At 39.7% G+C, this 27,108-nt stretch overlaps 1 protein-coding gene across 6 annotated transcripts in view; it reads right to left on the reverse strand.

Annotated features, from left to right (window-relative positions):
- TUNAR (TCL1 upstream neural differentiation-associated RNA) overlaps window positions 1-27,108 on the reverse strand; it is a 194,112-nt gene that overhangs the window by 37,286 nt on the left and 129,718 nt on the right. For 2 of the 6 annotated variants that reach the window (XM_069783537.1, XM_069783540.1), the window contains exon 3: window positions 1,146-1,440. The exons of 1 other annotated variant lie outside the window; for it this stretch is intronic. Coding sequence is in view for 1 of the 5 variants with exons in the window: in XM_069783540.1 (XP_069639641.1) it covers window positions 1,146-1,184 (39 nt within the window). In the remaining 4 variants the exon portion in view is untranslated. Of the gene's footprint in view, window positions 1-975; window positions 1,007-1,145; window positions 1,441-1,887; window positions 3,656-10,896; window positions 11,430-27,108 lie in introns of those variants that run through there. 3 more of the 6 variants (XR_011324682.1, XR_011324680.1, XM_069783539.1) reach the window with 3 other exon arrangements.

Raw genomic sequence — 27,108 nt, forward strand, 5'->3', positions numbered from 1 at the left:
CCAAACTCAGTGATCAACCAGAATGCACAAGAAAATATATATATTTCACATCCCCACTCTTTCATCTTTTAGTTCTACCCTAATTTCTGAAACAGAGGTCCAAGTAAACGAGGCTTTCTGGAAAACTAACCTTCCATCTCAGTATACTCACTATGTAATTACTGATCTGCTTGGCAATTTCCTGATAATGACCCTAAATTTTGTTAAGTCAGGTAGTTAGTTAATAACATCATCTTGCACTTCCCTAGCACCTTTCATCCAGGAAGATGAAAACACATTACAGTTATTAATGAAAAATACCCCACAACATCCACTGAAGCCATTTATAATAATTCTCAATATCCCACTAATACATGACAAAAATTACATGACATGAGAATATCTCGTACTGGGTTTGCTTATTTTATGACTTAGGTTATCAAGAGTAACATTGTTGTAATTCACAGTGGTCATTTTTTGGCTTTCTGGCATGTATAAAGGATCTGCCTCCCCCTGTATCTAAAACACAGCATCCAAGTCTGCATTTGATATTTATTCACCATGTGAAATAAAATAAAGTGAATCTTTCGTACCTGCAGATCTTGCAGACATTCAAAACCCTTCTGTATCTTTTATTTACTCAGATAATACTTTTTCAGGACTATTCTTACATTAATACAGGATTTCTTTTACTTTCTATTTTTGCCTTCTATTGGTCAGTGCATGACTGAGGTGCAGGGAAGATATAGCACCATGACCCCAGAGAGACAGACAGAGTGAGAGAAAGAGGAGGCAGGAGGAGGGGAATGGAGGGAGGGGGAAAAGAGAGAGAAATGTCAAAACAAATTCTTAAGCATCCTCTTTAGTGTGGAAATATGCACAATACAGCTACTGATGTTCCAGTCCAAGTGCAAATGACAGCACAGGTGTGCACAAACCCACACACGCACATACACACTGTCACAAAGCAAGGGAGGAAGACAGAGATGATCTTACAAAGCTGCTGCAGTAATCAGGACACTTGCTCCTGGAAACAACCATACAAACAAACATTCTTTTGTTAGCTTTCTACATTTTTTCAATTTTCATTTGATGATTGCTATTATTTTTACCTCTCACCATAACAGAAATATGGTTATTATTAAAAGGAAGGAAAAAGGCCTTACCATGCAGTGCATCAGGAAGAGATGAGAAGCACAGAGCATGCTGCAGAGATTAAGCTCAGCATGGCATTCAGATATCCTTTGGAATTGAAGAAAATTGTCCAACCCATTCTTCCTAACAAAGCGGACAAGTTTTCTCTAGGCTTGAATTTTTCACCAGAAGTCAGATCCTTACAGTGCATTATATGTTCTTCTTCAGGAGATATATTTCCTCCAGTTAAGTTTCAGCTCCGCAATGCCATTTCCAATCAGCTCTAAGAAGTTCTTCATTCCCAGATTCGTGGTGTCATCAGAGGGACTCCAAAGAAAATCAAAGAAAGAAAGAAAGAAAGAAAATAATACCTTACCGAAGCCCTGAAATTGCTATGCCGAAAAGAAAAAGAAAAAAACCCAACCATCCCTCATTTACTCTATTATCTGTGTGTTTCACAGCAATCTGTATCAGCTCTTTGGTCTCATATATGCAGTGTTGATTACTTGTAACAAAGGAAGAGGCAAAAACTTTCCCAATTCACACATGATGCATTTTCATTACTGCTGCTCAACGGTGCACTACCAGACAACCCTTCTCATCCTGAGGAATCTCTAAAACCATCTGACAGAAACATCAGCTGTCCCTTTCCCTTCCCAAAGAATGTGAATTTCTAGAAAAGCGTTGGAGAAAGCTTGACAAATAACCCCAAAATACGAATTAGATCTAAAAGCAAAACCCTCGAAGCAGGAGAGTTCTTGAGCAAGGAGATACCTTGCCCGAAGGATTTGTGGACACACGCGCTAAGTCATCATAGGGAAGGAGAAGGGGATAAAGACCAGTAGCCAACGGTGGGTTCGGAGAGGGTGGGGTGGCCCCGAATGGGTGCCAGGCGGGAGTGGGATCCTGAGGCACCCTCAGCCTCCTGCCTTCTCGCTGACAGCAGCTCGGGCTTCCCCTGCACTTTCTGCAAAGCATATTAATTGATTCTGGTTGCTGAGCAACTAACTCTGGGGAGCCACATCCACAGCTCCGGCACAGCCTCGGCAGCAGCAGCAGGGAGAGGGGACGGTCTCCCCCACCGCCCTCCTCCTCCCGGGGCTCACTCACCCTCCCTCCCCAGGGTCGCCCCGGCTGCCCCGCAGGGAAGCTTTGCGAGGAAAAGGAAAAAGCCCCCATTCATGCAGCAGGGCGAGGAGGTGGGTCGCTCCCCCCAGCCTGCGCGGCACTGGCAGGACTCGGGCGAGCAGCCCTCCTTCGCGCGGAGAGCACCGCTGAAGCCCCACGGGGCATCCTCCGCTCCGCGTGGGGTGCCTGCGCCAGGGGGGCTGGTGCAGCCGTGGGAAACCCACCGAGGCATGGAGAGAGGTACGTGAACCGGGGCGGTGCAGCTTCCTTCTGAAAAGAGAAGCTGGGTTAACCCTCTGGTTTTCCAGGCATACTGCAAAGAGGACATTGAAACGACAAGCAACTCCCATGGTTATGCCAATACATGGGATCAAGAGTGAGCGGCCAGTTGAAGCTGTGGCCACTTAAGCTCAGCCCCTGCAATAACTGGGTAAATGTATTACTTATTTCTGACCTCTTTATCATGTTGCACTTCAGACAGAGTAGACGCTTCTCTGGCTGAAGGGGCACACAGTAAGCCAGAGCCACCATCCAGAGGAATCACCTGGATGTCTTTGTCAGAGACTGCAAAATGGAGTTCTTTGATAAAGCCTTGTCATTGCTTTAACTGATGTTCTTTTTAAGTTCCTCACAGAAGAGAAGCAGCAATGAGGCCATTTAGTTTTGGTCCGTAAAAGAGATGGGATAACTGGATAACTGGAGCCGGCTCCAAGGGGCTCCTCCTAGAGCGCCTCGACTGATGGCCCCATCGGAGCGACACTGAGGATTTCTGCAAGGTTGATGCCAAGTGGATGGACCCGGAACAGGGCCTGACCACTGCAATTTGTGGCAGGGCTTCCACTCACTGCTGTGGCTCTAGAGCCTGAAAAAAATCTCCAAAACACCACACTGTCCAAAACAAGACACTTCCTTTGTGCTCATATTTTGGGTAAGCCCTTAGTCAGATCATGGCATTTGTTCAGCACTGACTAAGCTGTCTTTCTGTTGCACAGATGTAAGAAACGAAAAGACCTCAAGATTTCTCTCCCTGTGACCTGGCAGTAAGTGCAATATCAGATCTTGGCCAAACTCCTCACACGTGATTACTGTCAAAGACCTGAGCTAGATCAGCTCTTTATTCTCTTATAGCGATAGGACAAGTTAAAGGGCAAGGCCCTGAGAACTGCCTTAGCTTGCAGTCACATGGACAGAATTATCTAATCCTCCCCTTGAAAAACTCCAACCTATAGCTTGTGTGCGCTATCTAAATGGCAAACACTGGGTCTTTGTGAAAAGGGGACAGGTTATCTTATGCAAAAGAGTAACTTTTCTGGCAGTAGCTTAGCCCCACCACACTCTGTTTTCATGCTTTATAAAGAAAGATCTACAGTTTAGCCTCATTTTCTTAGCAAAGCCAGATGCTTCACATATATTCAAAGCTCAGGAAGGACCCTTAGATCAGGTTAGCAGAGCTGCTACATGAAACAGATTGCAGAACATATTCAGTTAATCCAGTATGTCTATTGATATGAGCATATACTGGGTATTCCTAATTTCTCAATTATAGCATACAGGGAAATATGGGAACTTGAGTATTGATTTAGTAAATGGAAGTAATTTTGCCTCCTACCAACAACAGAATACAGCAGGATATTTCTAAGGAAGAGATCCTGTAGTTCACCTATTCCATGAAAATATCTTCTGATGTCTTCTAACATACTAAACATAGGTTAAACACACTAAAACCACACACAAGAAACAGACTGTTCTTGATTTAAATGGCCACTAATTTATGTAATTAATGTGGTATAACTGATTCTCCCTTTATCTCTTCTTCTGACTCGTCGGACATTCCTTTTGACTGTCTCTCACAGTACCTCATCTTTGTTCCTGGATAGGAATAAATCCAACAAAGTTTCCTCTAGCAGTGGTTGATGCAAATAATGTATTTTGTTGTGTGGCACTGCTCATACATGACATTGCTTCCTTTAACCCACAAGTTCACTTGCTTGCAATAATGTGCTGAAGAATGACAAAAAGCAGAGTTGAAAGGAAGCTAACCCACCTCTGTCTCACAGCAGGATCAATCACACACATTCTAGTCCTTGGAAATGGCTTTCTAACCAGAGCTTACAGGTCCCCTTTCGGGACATCCCATGCTTTTAAAAGACAATTTATTCCAGTCCCTCACCACTGTAACCACAAAAAGGGTATTTCTAAGTTCCATTGCTGCAAAGTTAAACACACTATTTCTTGTCTTGTTCACAATGATCAAGGAAAAGAGCTCCTCCATTCCTCATTGCAACTACCTAAACTATGACATTCACAATCTCCTCTCAGTCTCTTCCCTTTCTAGATTAAAAACTTATCCGAACCTTTACTGTTCTGTCACTTTTTCGGGAATGGTTTATCACACAGTGACCTCTGGATCATGAGCTGAGTGTAAAACTACATGTGTATAGAGATGCACATGAATGCATGCAAAAGTAAAAGCTACCAAAGAGACAGTGTCTGGCTTAGGAAGTGGGAAACAAGGGGGACTGCTTCATCTAGCTGTGATAATGGGGTTAAATAGTGTTTCAATATTCCTTTTTTCTTTTCTGAATGAAGTGGGCTGACATAAAGGAGGAGATTAAATACAGCTAGGTTGTGTGTGTCTGCCAGTGAGTCCTTCCAACTTGTGGAAGCAGATAGTTCAATTTAAGGGCATAAGGGAAAAAAGACTACTCTTTCCTTTGAATTTGTATAATGATTTATGAAATATTAAACAGAAGAGGGAAGCTAGCACAAGATCTCAGGTAGATAGTACATGAAAAATATAGAAATAGATAGAGAAAAGACTGGGGGGGGCAGGGGAGTAAGTGCTTGGGAGTGATGAAAGCAAGGAAAACATATGAACTGTTATACTAAGGGAACAAAGAGACATGGAGAGATTTCCCAAACTCTTACAGAGAAATTATTAAGTCTACATGAACATACTTCACCATACACATAATAAAGAAAGACTGGTCTCAACATAAGCTGTAGTTGTTTTATCTTTTCCACTTTTACCCCTTCACACTGATGCTGGTGCCTGTTTTTATCCTCAACAGTACAATCTTTAAAAAGTGTGACAACAAATTACTAATAATTTAATGTAAAAATAAGGTACAAAACAAGGCACAAGGAAGAATACCAAACAGTGTTGAAGCTTTCTGTACTGGAGCAAATATCATAAGAAGTGCAAGGAAAGGGCAGTTGAAGGGCAAAGCAATAAAACAAAACAACCTTAGAAAGGAAGCAAGTCAACAACTGGTGATTTAAAAATGAAAACAAACTGCAGTGTAAGAAGGAGCCATCAAATTATTAAAAGAAATTTTAGGAGAGGTAGGTTTGGAGATGTCAACATTTGTGCAATTTTTTTTTTTATTTTTTTTTTAGAAAATGTAAAGCTGCTTAGATAAAATTCAGTCTCTTACAGAAAGCAAGTACAATATCTGTCTTTCACTTACACAAGGCTTGAATTTAATCTCATATAAATGCTTTTTATTATGCATTGAAAAGGCTGACTAATGCACGTGTTCTGTTCCTATTCCATTTTCTAGTTACCTTTTCTCTTCCCACCTCTCTATCCTTTCAATAGTAGCATTATCCTCTTTGAGAAAATGAGTGTCCTGTGAGCCTACGGACTAGAACAAACTAGGACCCAGTCAGCCCTCATCCTCCAGGGGAATGGTACAACTGGCGTCCCACCAAAACCGTGTCGGTTACTGCAGCTGAATCAGACCGGCACCATCCCTCCATGTTCAAGCACTGTAGCCAGATAGGACCCATACTGCAAGACTTTAGGCATCAAAAAAACGGGGAGGTGCAATGAGCCATGGCAACTGGTTGGGCAGAAGCCCACTTCAGATCTTAGACTGGCTCCTCTGTGTGGCTGAGACCTGATAATAAGAGAAAGTCCCCAGGGAGAAAAATGGGAGGAAAAAAGACCCTTCTGTCAATATGTTCTAGTCGAGGGTGTAGGAGAGGACCAAGTGGAAGGATGACATTTGAAGAAGGCAAGTGAGGGCTGCGGCAAGCGCAAAGAGGTGGCCCAGGCCAGGGAGACGGTGCCTTTCTCTGGCTGGTGTGGATGCCCGTGCTGCAGGGAGGGCAGTGAGCGCGGACAGGCTCCTTACTGTGCTGGGCAATTGCTGTCCCCTAGCCTGAAGTAGAGCAGAGGCCCCTGGGGACTTGGAAGACGTGGGCACGGGCTGTCAGGCTTTAAGAAGTCGAAGCAGAAAAATCTCCCAGGAGTCTCCCTGCAAGGCTCAGGAGCAGGGAAGACAAGGGAGGTGGAAGCAGAGGTGTGCCAGCATTGCTCCTTGGGTGCTCAGACTGCCTCAGCAGCCACTGTCATCAGGAGATGCCTTCCCACGGGGCAGGGCAGAGGGCCACCCATGCGGGCTCTGAATTGACTGACAGGGGAAACCTCCTCCCCAGTTCACCCAGCTGCCTGCCACAGTATCACTTGGCTACTAGAACCAAATGAAATAACTTGTGTACCAAACCATTGGCCTTCACGGCAGTCGTAGTTTAATACTTAATAGAGACCATCACTTTATTCCTTGCAAGCTGCACCTTTTCTCGTACCTGCCAGATGTTTAAAAGCAGCATTGTATGTAAAGGACACAGTAATTTTAACATAAATACAAAGATTTGCACAGATCATGGAAATTATTTAAAGTATGAAATAAAAGGTATAATTCAATTATGAACCAAATTTTAATTAAAAACCTGTGAAAATAATTTGCAAAGAAGTTTTCTGGATATGTTTCTCCTTTCGACCTTTCAATATCCTGTGTCGCAATTACTATTCAGTCAATTGCAGCACAAACAACTGAATTGATTTCTTGCCTTTTTAGTTTAAAAGCCATAATACATGGATGAGAGTCTGATCTTCAGTGAGTGCATTTCCAGATCATCAGCAGCAATTAATTGGAAAATCTAAGAAACAGACATTCATTAAAAAAAAATCTATGACAGAGGATGTACATGTAGTTCCATCTATCTGCAGTATACTTAGGATCCCTAAAAACTATTTGTAACATACTTTAAATATAATATTACTGTAATAATTATTTTCAATATTCTATATGACAACAGGTCTCATTCTTTTCTAGTTTCCATCAGTGCAAATCAGACTAGGATTACATAGTTGTCAAAAACTTGCAACAGTGAGAAAATAGTACAACCAATGGTAAGTAAAGCCAGTAAAATGCAAAACATTTTATATTTGTTGCGCTTTCTTTTTAAATAAATGCTGCTTTACTACAACTTAACTGCTAACTCACTAAGGATTGACAAAAGGTTACAGCTTGTGGTTACTAATTGTTGGGCTTGCTCATACTTTTACAAGTTGGTCTGAAATAAATTTTAATGGATCTGATTTGAATTTCATTTATAGAGAAATAAACCTCCTACTTTCACTGATTTCAACGAAATCATCCTTTATTTACATCAGCATAGCTCGTAACAATAGATATGCAGTAACAACTGTGTGTTGCAGAGCTGGCTTCAGTTGAAATTTGCTATGTACTGGTAATGTAGCACTGCTTCCCTTACATCACCATAACACTAAAAATAGCTTTTCCATATATCTGTATCAAAAATGTATGCACAAAAATGTGACTACCTGGCTGGTAGCACAGCCATATTCACTGCAGGAAATACATACACTAAGTATCTTTTTTCTTTAGAAAAAGAAAACCTGGTCTGAAATGAACTTCTTAGCACACAAATGGAACATCAATTAATATTCTCAACTTCTTTTAAAAAGGGATATCTTGACATAAAATGCCGTTTTGTATGAGCAAGATACAGTGGGAGTTGTGTTCAGTATTGATGAGCCCCCCAAAAACACAAGTTATATGCCAAAATGAGTGGTTTGATCCTACTCCTCTGACCTAGGTAGGAAAACGCTCCCCAATTTCTATGGGAAGAGGACTTGGCTCTGTTCTTCGGAGACTACTACAGTCTCAGACAAAAACTGCTCAGCCTGTTGCATGAATAGAGACAGACTTGCACCTCTAATGCTGCTTAAATAGACTAGTTCCATGTGTACATTAAACCACTCCAAAAAACAGGTACTATTTTCTGAGAGGTGGTGGTATGTTTGCAGTGTCTGTGTTCGAACTGCAATCTCATTAGAAAAACAGCAATCTTGCTGTACAGCCGTGTAGTAAGATAGGACTTGCAACGCATGAATTCATTGAATCCCAAGGGTGATCATCTGCCTGAAATCCTTTTCTAGATAAGCATGTTCACACATGGTAAAAAAAAAAGCTCTCAAGCAGCAACAGTTATTACTACTGAATAAATATTCACATTATTTCTCAACAGGCAATATACCCACCGGGCAAAAAAATAATAGTATGCTAATGAAGAATTAGACAGGCACTAGCTAAATTAGTTCTACTACAGTTTTGCTAAGCTCTTGGGTGCGTATTACATGACATTACTATTTAATGCCATAGAACAAAAATTTCTTTCTCTCTTCCCTCCTTTTTTTTTCTTTCTTTTTTTTCTCTCCTTTCTTTTTTTCGTTTTTTTTCCCCTTCTTTTTTTTTCCCCCTTTCGTAGAAGAGGTGGAAATTTCCTTTCCTGGGTTAACTTCCAAAGCATTAAGTAACATAACCTGAATATTCATATGATTAACACCTAAAGCTCTTAATTACTGCACTACACACAGGATACTAGTAGAACAAATACTGCACAGCAGCCAAAGTAGTCCTAAACATTACTAAATACTCTAAAATGCAGAATATGAGTGTTGGCATGATACTGCACAGTACTTGAATAAATGCACTTCGAGGAATTTGACAGAAGCCAGATTTAAGTAACTGCTGGCATTTCTATTCTGAATACCATCATTCTCCAGAATCCAAGTATTTTGACTGGTGAAGCCTTTCAAAACATGCCTGTTTATTCTTTGCTTCACAAAAGACTCATCAGCCGGTTTGGTTTGGTTTTCTGTTTGCCACTAGCAGAGGTATCTTTGTAAGCAGCTTTCTGGTGAATGTCACTGAGAACAGCTCAGCAAGTCCCTGAAGTTTGACAGAGAATGCCCCTTAGCTGAGAGGAAAGCAAACTCCATCAGCCATTCTCTGTGAGGCTCTTTTAAATCCTTCCTAAGTAATTACTCACTCCATTGATTAATATTTTGAAAACTTTACAGATGAATAAAGCACAGATATTCAGCAGGATTTCTCAGAGCCAAAAGACGAAAGCAAAATATACAAACATAGATCTGCAAGGTACTCTGAGGTATCCCTTTAAAAAAAAACAAACCAAAAAAAACCCCAAACCAAACAAAAAAAAAAAACAAAACAAACTAAAAACAGCCTAAACAGGTTAACCTTTTACAATATATCTATTTCTTAAGTATTCCATTTGTTTTTAGGCTTTTCCTTGGTGCTGGTCTCTGTTTAATTAATTAATCACAGTGTTTGCACATCCTGAATACTTTGTTTTAATGTCTCACTCCCTTTTGAGGATTGATCTGCTGTGAGATTTTAATGAGAGCCATTTCTCATGTTTTTATGCAGAATTATTATACAGAGGAGAAAGTGATAATAACTCAGTCTTCTGTTAATTACACATCTAATTATTCTTAGAAGTTTATTTATAATTATGTCTGCCAGCAGGCTTTGTTTCAATTATCATAGCCAGATTGGAAATGGAGCTTAAATTAATTCCTTTCTGTAAACAACCATATTTTAAACAAAAAATAAGTATTCATTTTTATTTTTTAGCTCAAAATGCTCTCCTCTCTAATAGTCACTCTTGTAAACAAAAATCTTAGAGAACCATGTAAAATCTTTGCCCTTCAATAATAATAATAATACATAAGCTAGCAAATGTTCTCAGAGGACAACAAAAAAACTTCATTAAGACAAAAACTATTTATGGTCAAAGGGTCTTTTTTTTTTTTTTTCCTAAATGGTAATCAGGGTTTTTATGTTAAAAGTCTTCAAATAGGAAGCCTCACCTCTAGAGGCACAGCAGTGCCATTACTCAAAGAGAATAAGTGTTCTCTCAAGGGTGAAAGGGAAAGAAATATCTATTTTTGAGTCTGTTAGATTCCCACTTGCGAGCTAGGAAACCCCTTGTTTACCACAGTATTTCTACAATGATTCAGAACTCATCTGAAACATAAGCTGCCCAAAGATTTCTGTTCAGGAAATCATGTTTTCAGGGAAAAACTGTTCAACAAAAATAATCTTTAGAAAGTACAATCCTATATATATTATTACATTTATCATATGGAATAACATTGTTTTAACCAGAGTAATCAATCTAGAAGTAATTATAGGATTACAGAAAGAGATTCAGACACAGATATATCACTACGCGCAGATGACTGACATACACATCCTCTTCCAATACTATATAAATGTATACAATAGTTGCATATGTTAGGGATTAATTTGGAGTGAGATTCAGATCTTGGCTACGGAAAGCAATAATATTTCTTATAGGTAGTGGATTTGTAACCTGACAGACAGAAAATGACAATGCACAATACTGCATATTTAGAATTTAAGAAATACAGCTTGCCTTCATATTAAACACATTTCCCTTCGACATGAGTGCCCTGTAAGCCCCTGCTCCCTTACCAAAATGAACGCTGGAAGAGAAGCCCGTGAGACTTACCTGTTTGCCTTACAGCAGACAAAGAACTTTAAAGCACCAAAGTTCTTGTGACAATCAGCCACTAGCATTTAGCTTACGCGGAAATAATTACATTCTTCCATCTTTTAGCTTTCTCAGTAAGTGAAAGCTGGTGATGGATGCTAGCAGCCTTGTTAAAATATCACTGTAATCCGTTCAAGCTCTGGAGATTGCTTAGAAAACCAAGTCATAAACATGCAGTGTCTACAGCTTCACAAGCAGCTCAGCATTTTCCAAACGTGTACATGTCTTCCTTTTCCAATACTGTACTCTACAGAGCACTCCACCTATCTTGATTTGAGCAGAAAGAACACAGTTGTTGAAAGTAAATTCTATGTGAACAAAAGTGTTTTACATGTTTAAGCTTTCTCACATCAAATAGTTATGGTTTTAGGAAAGGAGACAGCCTTTAGGTTTTTCGGTTGTTGCTCTTTCCTCTTTAAAAAAAAAAAAAGCAGCTTCAAATAAAGAAGCAAGAAGCAAAGAGGATATAGCAGTTCAAGAAGCAGCAGGCAAGGATGGGTGTTTTGTGATTGCTTAGAGTTAATACTCCTCAGGGGGAGATGAAAAAAAGCACAAATACAGCAAAATCTGTCTTACAGAGTAAAAATCTGTTGTATAAGCCAGTCTCTGGCAAAGTAAAACAGCATGTACGTTTACCCAATTAATTTCTAGCATGCCAGAGTGCAGAGGAAATTAGAAGATTTCTGTTTATTAGAGGCAAACAGGTAGGAAGAGGGAAAGAAAATTCAGTATATGTAACTACTGTAATTGTTTCTGCTCCCCTGAGAAATGTACCAGATAGCTCCAAAATCTATTGGAGATGTATATGTGAAAGCAGCATTTACCAGTACCACAGAACATTTTATTACCACCAGTATCATCTGGAGCATATGTGGAGAATGAACATTTAATAATGCTGCGTCCCCTAGATACAAATAAACACATTTGTGACAGCTCTTTCTATAGCCTAAACACACCAGGTCTTTTGGACTCTCTGGAAAATACAACTATGAAAGCTGTTACAAGAATCATAAGTGCTGAACACTTTGGAATAACTGACCCAAATACTGGCACCAAGCAATAGGCACATCAGTCTAAAAACCCTAATTCAAATCTCACTGAAGCCCATGAAAATAGATTTTGAGAGGTTGTGGATGAAGACCTTTGCCAGCTGGCTCCTACGTCCCTGGGCATCACTACCCAGCTAGACCACAAAGTCACCAAAAACATCTTGGAAGGAGCTGGTTGAAACCTGGCTCTGACCTGAAGCTCTCCTGGACATAACAGTGCGATGCTGGGTCTGAATTTGCTCAGATAATGTATGCAGCACAAACACACGCCTGTTCCCTTCAGGGCCAAAAAGAAAACATTCCATTTATTTGTGTGATGAGTCCAGTCACAGACCAAAATGCCACTGAGCCAAATGCTATTCAAGCATAAAACAAAGAAACTCCCCAGCTGCATGAATTTACAGTCCAGCTGTCACCTTTCATACTTTCCACACACACTACCCACCTGCAGTGCCACAAAATCTTGCAGAACACAGGGCTCTTGAATTTAAAACTTTCTAATTATTAACACTGCCATACTTTGGGTTGTTTTTTCCTCACAGCAGAGCTTGATCTAGCCCTTTTCAACCAGTAAAAACATCACATTTTAAAAAATAAATAAATAAATAAATTAAAAATAACCCATATTTCCATTACCCCAGTTGTTAGAAAGGCTGGAGTCAATGTGCATCTGGTGATACACTGAAAAATACGAAAAATGGGGGGGGGGGGGTGGGGGGGGTGGCCATGTTTCACATTTGAGCTCTGGGGAACTGCACACACCAGATACAGCAAATCCCACATCCTTGGCACAGAAGAAATCATTGATAGCTCAGGGCTTTGCCTAGAAATGCTGTAGCACTTAGTTTGCATATTCCTTTCTTTGCCATATTCACAATTCTGTATTTTGCTGCAATCCAAATATCTTAAGCTTATATGTGCATGGAAAACTGCTTGCCCCTTGATAATGCTTTGGCTGCTGATCTTCTTGTAGGGGAAGCATTTGCTCATATGTCCCTATGCATTAGATATGCTGGCAACTCCCTCTCTGTATCTGATGCCCAGGTGGAAGGCAAATACTCTTTCTGGATGCTCAGCGACCCCACTGTGCCTTGAAAAGCTGCAGATAGGAAGGTGGGAACACAGCTTTTTGAGCATTGCAGAGGAAATCTCAGCCTGCCTCTCAGTCCACCAACTTTCAGTGACATTTTGAGTTGTATCAACTCCACTCAGACCCTTCTGGGTCCCTAAGAATATTTCCCTCTTCTTTGTCAACTCTGCAGTTTGGCTGGGTGTTTGCTCCTTTCAGGAATCTTCCCACTAGCACAGGGCTGCTCTCCAGCCAAGCCTTTGACAGAGCATCACATGGAATACCCCTGTGATAAAAAAGCAGTAAAGCGGTTGCACCATCTATCACAGCATACGTAAGCAAAGAGCAGCACTTCCACCCAAAAAGCGACCACCACTCCCACTGATGCAGCATGCATTGCTTTCTGCACACTAATGTATATTTCCCACTATGGTAGATTGATACCACAGGTGAAGGGTTACCCCCAGCACTGTCACTGCAACAAAGTCAAAGTGTTATAACACTGCCAAAGTGTTATATGGCAGAAATCTCAATGCCCATCCTGTTTTCAACTCACATTTGACTTCTACATATGCTTATCATGCATTCTGTCTTCTTAGCATGCCCAGGGTTCCCATTTTGGGTTCCCAGCCTGAGAAATCTTTCAAGAGGTCTGAAGTTGAATGGACTTTTGAAAGGCTGGACCATTTTAACATTAGGCAGCAGGAGAAAAAAATGAGAGAGATGCAAGATATCAGTAGCTTCTTTCAGAAACAGGCCAGTGGCCATGAAATTTTTCACTATCTTGTTAAGCATCAAGAACTTCAATGTTTTGACACTACAAAGTGCACCTGCCTCTAGAAATTATTTTGAACGTCTGAATTACCCCTCTTCCATCAGGTCCAATAATCCTTGTGTAAAAATGGTTGCCTTTTATTTTGTACAAAATACTTCCAGCACTCAAAGACACATTTTAGGAATAGAGGTCAACCTGTGTACGTCCCAAAGCTAGGATATTAATAACACTAGAGGATCTATAGTTTTCCATGAGACATGGCATTTCAGCTACTGACGGTAAAAAATTGAATTTGTTCCAAAGGTTGTTTTTGCATATGAAGGTGACAGTACCCTTGCAGAGGGCTTATGGGTATCCCCCTCTCATCCTGGGAGAATCTGAGTGTCCCAGGAAGGACTCTGAACGTCTTCAGCTCCTTTTGCAAGTCAGCAGAAACTGAATGAGGGTATACAGCCCCTCAAGGAGGCAGGATCCTAGCAAGCATGATATAATGCTGTATTGTGTCATTTAGATTTTGCCACATACTATCCTAGCATGAAAAAAGCCTTTGACAGATTGGGATCAATTCATTTTAGATAATACATGCATCTCCCTGAGCACCAAAGACCTCCAAATATACTTTTTCTTTGTATCCTGCTCAGAGAATCCTTGCCAAAGCAATTCTCTCTATGCATCTTGGCAAGTTATTTTCACTGAATAATATATCCTGGACAATTTCCTTGGTGAAATGTAATCAAATGGCAAAATAGTCCTGAGACCTAAAAGAAGATGCTAAAAAAACATAACTACTACTAAAAGTTAGCACAGTCCAGGGTACAGAATCTTGTAAGAAGAAACAATAAGCAAGGAACACAGACATAAACAGAGGTGGAAACTGGTGTCTTCAATGATTGTTACTTTTATTCCTAACTGTCACGACCCAGTCTGGACAGACCAGGCAGTCATGTTCAATTCGAAATTCCCTCAGGCTAAATTAAGGTGAAATGACACCAAACAATCAGTTAAAGATTTTATTCGTGACAGAAGCAAATGGAACTGGGGAGGTGTGGTAGCAGGTGGCAGAGTTTTTCACAACAGGAATTGGCATAAGACTACTTCTGAAAACCACATAACCGTATACATCAATTCAGGGAATAAGGAGATCCCTCCCGTCGAGTCACGAGGTTCAGAGCAGACCCCCTTGCTTTCCAGACTCCTCCTCGGAGAAGGGTCTAGGGGCGGCTAGATCTACTCTTAGTCCCAGACTTGGTCAGCAGTTTTATGTCTTAAAGGGATGAGGTGTAGGGATTGTGGAAAAGAAAAAGGAAAGAGAGAAAGACAGAGAGAGAAAGGTTTCACCCGTCCTGGGTCCAGTGTTGGTCCAGTCAGCCGAGGAGTCCAGTCCCGGTGGGCTTGCGCACCCGGGGCTTCAGTTTGTGTCCTTTTATCATCCTTGCTCCTCCTTCGGGTGGGCACCCGAACTTGTCAGGCTAATGAGAAGTTTGTGAGCCCTTGGGCTTGGGGGTCATTTGCAGAGTAACTTCTCCTTCCCTGCAGAGGTGGCCATGGTTTGATCTTTGCATCAGAACAGCTTATCAGAACAGGGAGCTGGGCACCCTCCAGCACGCCCTCCCCCTCCTGTTGCTGATGTCTGAGCTGATGGGCTTTTCAGGTTGGTTCCTTGCCGTGCAGGGTTTGTCTTTAAGCAGAACTTGCCCCACCACAATGTTTGAGACATTAACTCCTCTCCCACATTAACCAGAAACATAAATCCTGATGCGCTCTGTGCATATCCATATTCATATGCAGAATAAATTTATTTGTGCTTAAAGAACAAGACCCTATACATAAGAATGAGGAAGTTGAGTCAGTAAGCTTAAGATTCAGTTTTGGCTTAAGTTCAACCATATTTTAAAATAACAGTTTGTGATCATTTCTACTTGTAGCAACAGCAGCAAGAAATTCAAGAACTGTGTTTAGTTTTGGTTAAGATCAAACACTTCCCTTATGTTAGATACAGAATCAGTTCTAACACTGCACAGCTGGACAGGCTGCCATTGGGCCATCTTGAGATAGTCCCCTAGAGATCAAAGTATATTATGTTCCCTGCAAAAGAGTAGAACATGTATATAAACATATCTAGAGCACGCCAATGCATGTGTCAACACAAATCTAAACTGACAAACAACTTTTTTATTTATTGTCCTATGCTCAATGTTCAAGTGTCCAAATATCTAAGCCAAGCTTGATGAAAAGGCAGCATTTTTTCATGGTCCAGAAAGAGACAGAAACTCCTTCATCAAAGAAAATGACTCTGATCTTTCAGCTGCTTTAAGAGAAGGTTACAACACATTTGTTGCAGACATCATGCATGTGATGAATGGGGGGATACTGTAATAAGCTGTCAGGATACATGGATATAATGCCATTTTTTTTTCCCTCAGACTTTTATGAACTATGTAGGGTTCAAGAGTGCATCACACTCTGAAGCTAGGTCCATCAGCTCTTGAAAAAAAGCTCTAAAGTGCTCAATCACCCCTCAGCCCCCTAAAGATAAAAGATAAATTACAAAATGGAAGTGGAACAGAAAGAAGAAAGATGATTGAAAGCAAACTCAAGGATAAAAGTAGTGGTGGAAAGGCTTAGGGCAAAGAAGAAATAGAAATATCAAGGGGAAAAAAAAGTGTAGGAAGAGGGATAGAGAGAACAGAGGTATAGGCTGAGGAGGGCAATGTGTGATAGCATTGAAATACATGCAAAAAGACAAAGGTGTGAAGCAAACAGCCTGGAATCCTGGCAGAAACTATCTGGAATCAGGTAAGAAGGAAGAAGATTCCCTGAACTGCAATTTGATCATGTCATGAATTAACTACCTGGATCAAATTCTCTCCTGATTTACTCACCAGGAGCCAATCACTGGCAATAACTGAAAAAAGAAGGTGAACATTATCCTAATTTGGTCATTCATCTTTTTAAACAGTTCTAGGCAATCTTTCAGGACTAAGATTTTACTGAAGAGTTTACCTGAAAGCATTTCTTTCAAGTTCTTCAGTGTTTGCTACATGACATATAAGTGCCTGGGATCTGGACACTTAGAAACAAATTACTTTCTCACTGAGGACCCAGGCGTGTTCTTGCAAACTGAGCTGGAGCAATTTCAGAAATTGCTGCCCCATCCTTTCAATACCATTCATAAATTAAGTCACCACTAACAAGCTGCCAAAGGAGCTGTTTAAGTTATGCAATGTTGCATTGCATTGATGGGGATTAGGTATGCTCTTACAGATGGTTACTGTGTCTCAGCTGACCAGAATGGCAATTTCCAGCTCGTAGCTGGTAAGAAAAAAGTTGAAAGTAGTAGCTTTTTAACTTCTTTTGACCCACAAAAACATACCACTTCATATTTTTCGTTGCTTCAGTTTTAATATCATACATTGTTTTCCACCAAGTGCTGCTCATTTAAGGCCTAGTGAGTGTCAGTGCTGCTCAACTAACATCCCAAAGGGATCACAACCCTGGATGTAATGGCGACAAGTATGGGCCAAAATGAGTGTTTTAAAAATCACAGGCTTATAGGATAATTCAGGTTGGAAAGGACCTCAGGAGGTCATCTAGTCAACCTTTGACTCTGATCCAGTTTTGTCTGCTTGCCAGAAGCACCCACCTTTCTCTCAAGCATAGCTGTAGGAACAGACTTTTATTAGTGTACGTATCTTGAACAGATGTGACAGATTTTGTTCTTTCTTTTCAATTTTTCTCTAATTTCATACCTTCAAGAAAAGACAGTGCTTAAATATTATGAACGTATTACAACCATTCTCACCATATGCTAGTCTGTAAGCTTGATAAACCACAGATAAATAAACTGCAGATATTTTATATCAGTTGCTGTTTTGATACATGCATTGCATGGGAAAAATTTTGGGGTTTCTGAAGAAAAGATCACATATGAAAGATTCAGCTCAGGCATCCATTCATGACATCGCATTACAGGGAGCCTGTGACCACAGTCCTTTGCTAAGCACTTTGAACAGTACATGCAGTAACATTTTTTAAATTCCATTTAAACAAAAAAGAAAGTATGTTTGCAACTCATGTGACTCATTAACTCAGCAGAACCATCATATATCAATCAAGCTACATATAGAGGAATAGAATATCACAATGAGTCTGTAGTCCTGTTTCTAATTAACATGGCTTAACCAGACACAATGAGCAGTCTCACTGTGTAAGCACACTCCTGTGACTGTCTTATAAAAAATAACCTGGAAAAGTTAAAAGGATTTTGGTCCAAAAACCTTGTTATTTTTTTCATCATCACAGCTCAATTTCATTTCAACTTGCAGCTTTCGAAGGGAGCAGTTGAGAGCAGTATTTGAAGACCAAGAGCTAGTATCACCATTACCCATATGCAAAACAGACATAACATTTACTTCCCACAAAAAGACATTGCGATGCTTTCATTATAATTAGTAGAATGCTTTGCAATCCACAGATGGCAAACACTGTCTGAAGTCAAACAATTCTTATTCATAAGAAAGTTTTTGCTTTTCAGTCCACTTCCACACTGCCATTCACATATTTTACTCTTTCGTATTCCTACAGAATCTTCTGCTATTTGGTCTTTAGTTTCTACTTTTGTCCTCATTCTTGGAAGCAGATTACACTGGGTTCTGGCATACTGCTTTGCACATTTGACCTACTGAATATCAAAGAGCCCCACCATTTTATGAAGTCATTGGGAAGCAAAATTTCAATTTCGTAAATGCTAGTATCATTCACATTACAAATAGCTTTTTACAATCTTAGCTCTGCATTCCTTAACTAACAATCCCCACTGAAGAGTAACACTGCTTGACTTTAGTCTACCAGCTTTCTTGTATAGTTACACTATTTTTTTAAGAATAACTCTTTTGTTTATCCAAGAACAACAAAATACAGAAACTTAAGACAGGCAAGGAATAAATAAATAAATAGTATTGTTACCCATACCTGTACTGTACCAGCACTTTGTCAAGAGAAACCACCTTGAATCCTCTGTCCTGAGGCATTAAAGCAAAGGTCACAATAACTTGTGCTCATGAAAGATCCTGTGGCTTTTCCCATAAGCTTCGGGTAACAACTGCAGAACCTTGGACAAAATCCAACTCAGGAAATTGCCTTCTAACTACATCAAATAATTTCTACCAATTTAACTGAGTAATTTATTTTTCTCCACTCTCCACCTTAAGCTCCTGTTGCTGGGCAGCCTTCAGTAACATGAACATTTTACCAGGTTGTTTTGAATTCCAAACACTCCTAAATAGTTAAATTTCACAAAGTATTTTAGCAGCTGGGTTCAAAGGAGCCATAAAAGCTCAAGCTTTTCTATTTGCCATCTTACTTTAAAGAAATAACTTCTTGTGCTAACACAGTATTTTTCTAAACTCTACCTAACTTCACAATTGGTAATTTCTTATTCTTTTTTACTTATTTTTCTCCTAAAAATGATGAAAAATAATTTCTTTTTTAAGCTTTCTTTTTAGAGCCTGATTGTGACTTTTTAGCATGAGGAAAGAAAAGACCTGTTTCTTTGTTTTTAACACAGCAGATTTAATGGACAATATGTTTTTAGCTGATTGGTGTAAGCCTGAATTATTTAGAGAAGGACAATGGTTAAAGGCTAGATACTTTCAGCTGCTCGAAAATGCAAGTAAAGCCCCTGAATTAGCTTGTAATGCCATTATGACCCTGAAATTTATGGGGAACATTAGGACCAAGGTTCTGTGAATATTACGGCTGAATGTTTTGGAAAAACATAACTCAGCAAAGCCACCAGAGAGCACTATCCAGGTCTGCTGTCCCACAGCAATTTCAGTTGAACATTATCTGCGTCTCACCATCAGCAGCACCTGGGCAGTGACACCTTCTGAGAAGGCCCCTCATCTCAGCCAGCTCTGTTCCAGTAGCTTGAACAGGGTGAGGTTTATTGTGAATGAAGGGGAGTTTGGTCATCTTGGTGCACAAGGACCAAGTGCACGCTAAATCACTTTAAACATATTTTGTTTTACAGACACATGCCTAGACCTGTTGGAAGTCTCAAACAGTTCCATAAATGTTGAATGACTTTGTACTAGAAGATATATGTTTAAAGGCTACACCTTTTTTAAAAAACATCATTTCCACCCTTCACTTGTGAGTTTTCTTCTAATACTTAATACTGAATGAAAAAGATATTTATATTCTGTGAAGAAAACATCATCTCCTGTGAAGACAAAGCCATCAAGCTTCTTTTGGTCTGCACAGGCTTATAGCCTTCAAACTGCATACATTTTTGTCCACAATTAATTTTAGATAATAATATTGTTTTCCACTAAGTATTTCAAATGATATATCGAGTGCTTATTCTATCAAACAGCTGCCATAGAATTGTCTTAAAATGGAAGATTAAGATCCTAAAAGTCAGTCAGTCAGTGACAGCATTGTAATTGCATATACAATCTTAATACAGTCATGGGCATACACAGTTTTGTATATCATTTTCATATACTATTTCCTCAACATAGCATCTCCTTATGATCTTAAAAATACATGTGAAACTCAGCATGAAACAAAGACCAGGTAATATTTTCACAGGTAAACTACAGGAAAGAGAACAAAGGTTGTCCATTCATTATGAAATTCCAGGTATTTAATAAATTACAGCTTCTAATATGTGCAAATGAGTTTTGGGTTTGCAGGGAGAAGGAGAACTGGAGAGGTACTTTTTTTGTTTAGATGGGATAATGATTATATTTTAAAGCAGTGATAATCTATGAGGAAGGTCCCATTTACTAGGAAGCATTAGCCCCTAAATGCAACCCTAATATGATACACAGTAAGTTGCACACTAAACAGTCTTCTTTGAGGTTATCAGGAACTGTAGTATACTAGGTGATAATGCATGTTCTTTCATTAATCTTCAATATTCAATTTTTTTTTCTTTGCAAGTTTAATGCTCTTCTAACACTTTGTTTTGTTTTTTTTTAATGTAATATATTATACACATGCTCATGAAGATGAAGAGAACCAACTAGCAATATTTTTCACAAAAATATATTTTGTTTCATAGACTGTGGAATAATTTAACAAGTATGCATACATACCAGGACCAATTACCTAGTTCTGCAATATAGTTCATCTATTACATTGTATTTCTTTTTCTAAACACCTACTGTACAAACTTCTCCCAACTGATTCTCATAAAATACAACACCATTGCATGGGTGACCATTACAAAGAGTTATATTTCTGATTTAAACTGTTTCAGTCTGAATAAAATAAAGTAAATTCTGTTCCCATTTATACTTTAACACAAAATTTACTTAATAAATTATTATTTAGTGTAATTCCACAAAGCTTTTGTAATGAAAGCTAGAACAAGGAGAGTCCTCAGTCATATCAAATTTACAGAAAGGTTTTCTCTAATGTGCCCATTTCTTAGAATGCTGTTCATCTCACAGTCTTTACACTTTCAAGTACATATATATCATAAATGACAGTGGTATTCATAACTACACCCAAGAAAACAGATATATTTTTCCCCTTTTCTTTTGTTACCCATTTTTTCAGCTTTGTCCTTCAGCAAGTTATTTAAAACTTCAACTTTTTCTGCTCTCAGAACTTATTTATTCTTGTCTCTCCTCAGTGAAGTTATAGGTCTAATTTATATGCAGCAAACACATAAAAATTCCACAAGAATCTGCATAAATATTTCTCTATCCTTTTATACAATATCTCATTGTTACAGTACTTGATTTCTCTACAGTTATAACAAAATACATGTTCTATACCTCTTTATAAATCATGAGAGAATACCAATTAGGTAAGAAGAAAGAAAAGGTGTGAAAAGTTAAAAATGCAGATATGGCTTTCCTAAGGAAAAAAAAAATAAAAGAATAACTCTTCAAGAAAAAAATCCCTTGTATCAGTCTAACAATCTTAGAGCCCATATTATGCAGAGTCCAATTCAACACAGATGCTTTGCCCATCAAAAACTTGAAAGCTGTATGGTTTTCCACCAGAAGGGCATGTTATAAAGAATAAGGCAACAAGCAAATTTCATTTAGCAGGTTTTTTGGTGTATACTGGGGAAAGTTAAAACCAATACATGATATTTTTTCAAGTCTGATATTTCCCATGCCCTTTGCATAAAAAGAAAAAAAAAAAGAAGAAGAAGAAATATTAATTGCTTAATGTAAGGAAACGTAAAACCTTCTAAATTATTGTAAAGTAGGGCAGGTACACCAAAAGCACTTTTGTGATATTGACTTCTGGTTTTCCAGTTTCAGCATTAATATATAGGGACAAAATTCTGTTCTATTTCCCTCTAGTGACCACTTCCATTGAAACAGGAATTCATTCAGCTTTATTGTGAATTAGCAGAATAGGAGATGACCCCTTAAGGCAGCCACTCATTCCTTTTGTAGCCAATTATGTAATTCCTGAATTTGATTTCCAGTCACAAGATGTGCTTTAGGTAAAAAGAACACGGACAAAGATTAAACACAGAGGAGGGCTGTATTCAAGTGTTCTACAATGAAATTGCCAAAGATGTTTTCAGTTTTGGTATCTGCTGCTCTGTGAGCATGGTTTTGGGGATCAACATCTGTGAATGCAAGTGAGACATCATTTTCATGATGTTAGGATGGGTTTTAAACAATATGAACCAGGTACTTCCATAGAAAAAGGCAAATGCCTATTTGAAAGGCACTTCTGTCTGTCTGAGGTGATGCTTTTTCAGGCACTGGAAATTTTGCTCCAGTTGTATGACCTTTGAGAATGTTCCCCTATTTTTTCATTCTTGGGCGTTGGGAATTTATATCTGAGTACAAGAATAAAAAAAAACAATTCTAAGCAAAGCATTACCAGAATTTTCTGCCTGTCCCTTTTCCTTCCTATTATAGTCCCAAATGGTATTAAAAAAAAGGGGGGGGGGGGAAGGCTTGGCTTTCACAAGAAAACAAAGTTATTCTTTCTCTTCTGACAGAGGAGGATTCATTTAGCAGTTGCCATTTGGAATAAGGGAATACAAGTGACTGTGTGTTCAGGCCTACCATCATTCCTAAAGTTAATCTCTGGATTCAGTGAAAAATATCTTTGAGATCAGTTCACTGAATTTAAAGAAAAATCTTCCTCTGTAATTATTTGCACAAACCCATGATATTGTGTTACATACAAACCCAGAAGCCCAGACACCAGCACTGAGTGTGAATACCTTTTTCAAAGCCATGGCAAGTGCTAATTTGTAGGTCATTCTTTCCTGATAAAACAATGATTCCCAAGACTTCAGTTCAACAAGTCACTCTCAGTCCTATAAATTTCTCCTTAGTCACCAGGCCCTCTTTTCAAGAAAATTTATTTCAAACAGTATAAAGGTAATATAGAACTAAACTCACCTTTGCACAACTTAGTAGACTTTTCCTGATCACATTTGAGATCCAGAAAACACATTCAATTGATCTTTGTAGGTATAATGCCTCTAATCACTGTGGCTGGATAATCTTCCCCCTTAGCTAAACAAGTTAACTCAGAACTAAAGTATCAGTAATTCAGTTATGTAGGGTTTTATTGGTTTGGTTTGGTTTTGTACTAGCCAGGAAACAGTAACTCTAGATTGGACACAGAATTTTCTATTCTTCCAACCCTCACTGCATTCAGTTTGCCTACAGCCTGAATACATCTTCAGCTGCTAGTGAACAAAAAAGTGATGTATCCATATGCATCTTTTCCTGTCTCTTCTTAGGTGCTCCACTGAAAAAAGAATTATAGGAAATACTTAACAGAAGACCCTTTTGTAGTGAACTCATTAGCTTCTGAAATGTCTTTATTTTAGTGCAACTGCCTTTCCATTCACATGATTTGTATTTCCTGTCACAGTCTAAGGAATGTCTATATTATTTCCATTTCATAATTCCATCATATAATATAGGTTTAAGGAAGTCAATAATATTATAAACTTTTTCTCTCCATTCATCTTTAGAAAGAACATTTTCTTTGAAGTTCTACATTAGTGATGAAAAATTTGACTGCAGTTGTGCAGAAGAACTTAGTTATTAAAATCTGAATTCATCAAATAAAAGGGAAATCATCATTGCCTCATTGCAATATTCTCTTTGTTCTGCGTTAAGTCTTTGCTCTTATGATCTTGTTGTTTTGTGGGTTTTTTTTCTCTGAAATACTACTATTTACAGCCTATGAACTATCCTGGATATAACATTTAAAGTAATAATTACATGGGTCAGAAAAGATATCACAAATGTTTTGTGTGTTCTTATATTCAAATCAAAACTTAACTTCAGATTTTAAGAAAAGACTTGCATATTTTTTCCTCCTTTTCAGGGGGAAAATATAGGTCATTCTTTGCTGGAGAAATTGTATTGAAGTCATTGGATTTATACCAACAGATAATTTGACTCAGAAGGTATCAGCATTTGAATGCTGCAATACTACCCAACTTAATTATTTAGCAGACATAAGTCTATATATCTTGTTCAGCTCTATGAAAAGTAAAACAAACGACACGTTTCTCTTTGTATCAAGGGTATACTGATATTCTTCTGAATCCCATGAGATAGAGGAATAAAAACCTGCTGAAATGTTGATGGTAAAAGGATGCTGTCATGTTTTGGGTATGGTCACAAAGATGGGGTGGATGAGGCATTTTCTAGGTAACCAGCAAGAACATGAAGAGCACAGGACAGGTTTGTGATGGAACACTTTCATCATCTAGAAAACCACTGGGAAAGGAAGGTAGCAGGAACATATTGGCAGCAAAGTCTTGAAATGTCCTGGTGACATTTTTGTTTCTATAAAATGTGAGGACAGCAAGTAAAGGAAAAGGTCTTCTGGCTGTCTTTCTGGCCAGCCTGGAAGAACTGGTTGAGAATGTGCAGATGCAAAGTTACTTGTCTGAGAGTGACCGTGAAATAGATGACTGAATTAACTGTCCTCAGATGGTTAGAAAGGAGAACATGAGCATCGTAAATCATGGAACTTAGGACAGCAGAGTGCAATAAACACTGGGAGGTGGAAGTGCCAGATTTTTACATAATGACAGTAAAAAGGGGAAAAGGAATTGGGGAGAGCTCTTAGTACTGTTAAAAACAAACAAACAAACAACAAAAAAAAGGACAACTCATAGGCATAAAGTATCCTGAAGTATAGTATCAACAGTCTAGGGATAAAATCAGAAAGGCAAAACATAACTTGTGAGAAAATAAAATATAGGAGAAAATACTCTGTATTTACGTTATTAGTAGAAGAAGATTAATAAATCAAAAACAAAAACAAAAAACAAAACTGTTGGTCTATTCCTCAACAGGAATCTTGAGAAGGTCACAATGTTAATGATATCTTTCCTTCTGTCTTCATTAAAAATGTGAACTGTGATCTTACAGCTAACAAAATTAGCAGCAGATATAGAGATGAGTAGTAAAAACCAGAACAGTGACAAAAAGATTGGAAAATAGGTAAAAGATAAGATAGGCTTACTGAAAATTCTCTGTACGTAATTTCCTTCACCCAGCTTTTTAACCCAGGGATGATAAAAGATTATCTTTTGAAAACTTGGCAAAAATAAGTAAGGCTCCATAAAACTGGGAAAAAGGCACTCCAACATCTGATTTTAAAAAAGGAAAAGAGAGGAGAGACAGGCAAGAGGAGAGAAAACCACTCAGCTTAATTTCAGATCTAGAAAAATACTGGAACAAATGCTCAAAAATACCATACACAAACACATAAAAGACAGCAAAGACAGAAGTGACCGCAAACATGGACCTTTCAATACTAAATCATATTCAATGAATTTAATTTATTGTATGGGAAAATGATAAGAAATGTTAAGATATAACAGCCGAAAATAAGTACACAATAATAACTGATCACAAGTGGTGTTCGCCACGGCTCAGTATCGGGGTCAGTTCTGTTCAATATCTTTACCAATGATCTGGATGAGGGGATCGAGTGCACGCTCACTCAGTTTGCAGATGACACTAAGCTGGGCGGGAGTGTTGATCTGCTTGAGGGCAGAAAGGCTCGACAGAGGGATCTGGACAGGCTGGATCGATGGGCTGAGGCCAACTGCATGAGATTCAACAAGGCTGAGTGCCGGGTCCTGCGGTCCTGCGGTCCTGCGCTTGGGTTATAACAGTCCCATGCAATGCTACAGGCGTGGGGAAGAGTGGCTGGAAAGCTGCCCAGTGGAAAAGGACCTGGGGGCGTTGGTTGCCAGCCGGCAGCGTGCCCAGGTGGCCAAGGCGGCCCATAGCATCCTGGCTTGTATCAGAAGTAGTGTGGCCAGCAGGACTAGGGAAGCGATGGTCCCCCTGTGCTCGGCCCTGGCGAGGCTGCACCTCAAATACCGTGTCCAGTTTTGGGCCCCCGCACTCCAGGAAAGACGCTGAGGTGCCGGAGCGCGTCCAGAGAAGAGCAGCGAAGCTGCTGATGGGTTCCGAGCACAAGTCTTATGAGGAACGGCTGAGGGAGCTCCGGTCGTTTAGTCAGGAGAAGAGGAGGCTGAGCGGGGGAGCCCTTCTCGCTCTCTACAACTCCCTGAAAGGAGGTTGTGGCGAGGGGGGTGTCGGTGTCTTTTCCCAAGCAACAAGCCATAGGACGAGAGGAAACGGCCTCAAGTTGCACCAGGGGAGGTTCAGATTGACTATTAGGAGAAATTTCCTAACTGAGAGGGTTATCAAGCATTGGAACAGGCTGCCCAGGGAAGCGGTTGAGGCAGCATGCCTGCAGGTATTTAAAAAACTTGCGGACGAGGTGCTTAGGGACATGGTTTACTGGTTGTGAGGTTGGCAGTGTGAGGCTTGCGGTTGGACTCAGTAGTCTTAAGGGCCTTTTGCAACCTAAGTGAGTCTACGATTTATCTTTAAGGTTGCCCGGCGTGGAGTCAGGGGTTCGACTCAAAGACCCTCGGGGGTCCCTTCCAACTAGGGATGCTCTGTGATTATGAGATTGCCACTGGCAGCCAGATGGTAAGAAAACCAAAATAAAGCAGCACGCAAGCTCCCGTGAAGAAAACGAACTCTAGGCCAGCCTTCCCCAGTCCGCCAGGGCAGGCGCGAGTCGCTGAGCCGGGGTGGGGCCGAAGGCCGGGGCTGGCCGGCGGGCGTGCCTGTGATGCGCTCCGGCACCTATGACATCAGAGGGGACGAGTCACAATGGGGGGGGGGGTATAAAAGGCACCAGCCGGCAGCGCTGCCCCAGTACAGCCTGGGCGAGCGGTGAGTGCGCAGGCGGGGGGAGGCTGGGCTGGACGAGGGCCGGGGCAG

Source organism: Haliaeetus albicilla, chromosome 5 (assembly GCF_947461875.1).
Source record: "Haliaeetus albicilla chromosome 5, bHalAlb1.1, whole genome shotgun sequence".
Taxonomy (NCBI): Eukaryota; Metazoa; Chordata; class Aves; order Accipitriformes; family Accipitridae; genus Haliaeetus; species Haliaeetus albicilla.